The 2,600-nt window shown below is 52.8% G+C and overlaps 1 protein-coding gene across 1 annotated transcript; it reads right to left on the bottom strand.

Moving 5' to 3' along the window:
- Positions 1 to 414: 414 nt before the first annotated feature.
- On the bottom strand, positions 415 to 1,900 carry gbx1 (gastrulation brain homeobox 1). Its single transcript, XM_060920372.1, has 2 exons — positions 1,456 to 1,900; positions 415 to 962 (listed from the first exon to the last, which is right to left on the bottom strand). The coding sequence occupies exons 1-2, from the start codon at positions 1,898 to 1,900 to the stop codon at positions 415 to 417; spliced, it is 993 nt and encodes a 330-aa protein (XP_060776355.1).
- Between the last annotated feature and the right edge of the window lie 700 nt (positions 1,901 to 2,600).

Consider the following 2,600-nt stretch of genomic DNA (forward strand, 5'->3'; position numbering starts at 1 on the left):
ATAAAAAAAAAAACCCGACAGCCTATAAACATGCAGAGAAACCAACTAGACTGCAACTGATAAATACTTCTTTTTTGTTGTTGTTTTGTTTAAAAACGTCCTTTTTACCGTAACAATTTTCTTTCGTAGTGCACATGGGCGTGTCGTTCTGACACGTCTTGGTTTTTTTTTTTTCTTCCTATTTACACATTATGTACAAAGCAATAAATTAAAGACATGGCCACGTTATTATAAGAAAACAAATTTCTAGGGTTTAAAAAAATACATCTAGGTGGAATAATCATAATCCGTCTAGATGCGCGGGTTTGAGCTGCGCGAGCGTTTATTCCCTCGTGGGGTTTCTGTGCTTCATGCGTGTATTTCGGTGCGTTTCGGAGCGCGTGCGCGCGCGAGTGGAACGCTGCACCGGGCGCTTCACGGCCTCGCGCCCTGTTCGATCTGCTGGTGCTGACTCCTGACGGCGAAGCGGTTCACGTGCACCGGGATGGGCACGACGATCTTTGGGTTGCGCACGGGCTCACCGGAGCGACTGTTCACGTTCCCGGCTTTGATGCGCTTCCACTTGGCGCGCCGGTTCTGGAACCAGATCTTCACCTGCACCTCGCTGAGCTTGAGCGCATGCGCGATCTGCGAGCGCTCGGTGAGCGACAGGTACTTCTTGCAGTGGAACTCCTTCTCCAGCTCCAGCAGCTGCTCGCTCGTGAAGGCTGTCCGTCGCCGCCGGCTCTTTCCCGCCGAAGACGCGCCCGCTGCTGCTGCTGCCGCCGCCGCCGCCGCCGTCGACGTGGAGCTCAGAGGCTCGTGCGCACCGGCTTTCAGTTTGCTCTTGGAGCCGCAGCTGTGACCGTCTGAGAAGCTCTCGTTCTCGCTGTCTCCCGAGCTGTCCTCACGCTCACTGCACGCCGCCTCGGCCGACTTCAGGTCCAGCTTCTCATCATCCGAACTGTACAGTTTAGTTTCACCTGACACACACACACACACACACACACACACACACACACACACACACACACACACACACACACAGGAGAGTTATGAACCATCACTGTTTAAAAACAGCAACATTATTTCTGGGTTAAGATTTCAACCAGGATTCTCACAAATGCAATCAGAAAACTTAAACAAACAAACAAACAAACAAACAAACAAACAAACACCCTTTTTCCTGTCGTGCGACTTTTCTATTCTATTCTATTCTTTTTTTATTTGGGTAGCTGTCACCAATTTTATCTCCTTTGGTCAACGCAAAGATAAAAAAAAACATGCACGCTTTTTTTTAAATGGATTTGACTGATTAAAAACAACAACAACAACAACAACTCATGCATGCAATTGTGTGCAAATCCCTTCTTCCTTTTGCACTTTCTGCTGCGTCCGACTTCTTTCTGTGCACGGATTTAATCAAACAGGGATCAGTTTTGTTGCTCTCTCTCTCTCTCTCTCTCTCTGTCTCACCTGCGACGGTCTGAAAAGTTTCCGAGAAGTTGAGGAGCTCGGATGCTTTGTCGCGCGCGTGCAGCTCTTCGTGCGGACTCTCCTGGCGCCCGATGGCCGCGTCTGCGCTTAACCGGGGCCCGGTGATCTCCTGAGGTGGGTAGAAACCGTCCGCGGGTTCCGAGAAGCCCGGCAGCGTGGTGGTGAGGGCCACCATGGAAGGCATGCCCTGGCCCAGGCTCGCGCAGAACGTGTTGGTTAACCGGCCGGCGAAGGACGCGAGAGGCGCGAGCGGAGGGATGGCCGACGGTAAGGGCGAGTGAGACAGGGCTTGCGGGATCACGAGCGGTCGATAGGGCATGAACATCGGGTAGCCCGTGTAGAGCAGGTGGCCCGGCCGCGGCTGCGGAGTGCCGATTAACGAGTCTATGGAGAACGCCGTGCCGGGACCGCTCGGCCTCTGCATGCTGAACTCTCCGTGCTCCTGCGCAGTATAAATCCCGAACGGCCGGAAAAGCAAAACTTATTCCTGTCGATTATTCGCCGATTAATCGCCGAGTGAAAAGTTCTCGCTGCGTCTTTTTGGTTTTCTTCTCAGCTCTCGAGCTCACTCAGTCCTCCAGTTCTCCAGTCCTTCAGTTCTTCTCTCTCACTATTTGTCACATAGTGAGACATAAACACACACACACACATACACACACACACACACACCTCTTCCCCTGCTTCCCACCCCTTCTCTCTCTCTCTCTCACACACACACACACACACACACACACTGAGTGCGCGAACGCTCATCATCAACACAAGAGGATAGAAGGGGGCGTCGCCCTAGAGACTCATCCATCTTCCTCAAATTACGCTTCATTTCCTCATTCAGGGCCTTTTTTGGCGCCGCTTTCCCAGTGGATACCAAACAGACGGGTCAAGTCACCCCCCCCCCCCCCCCCCCCCGTTACCCCCTCTAACCCCCCTCCCCATCTCAAACCCCCCCCCCCCCCCCCCCCCCCACAATGGCCCGGTCCACAGTGAGTGAGGTGCGCGAGACACCGCTGCAGCCCTGTAATCGGTGACCACACCGAGCCGATCAGCTATTATTAATTTTGATTGATGACAAGCAATTACTCTGTATTCAAGAGGAGACGCGAAACAAACGGCGCTCCTTTTTT

The sequence above is a fragment of the Neoarius graeffei genome, chromosome 5 (assembly GCF_027579695.1).
Source record: "Neoarius graeffei isolate fNeoGra1 chromosome 5, fNeoGra1.pri, whole genome shotgun sequence".
Classification (NCBI taxonomy): Eukaryota; Metazoa; Chordata; class Actinopteri; order Siluriformes; family Ariidae; genus Neoarius; species Neoarius graeffei.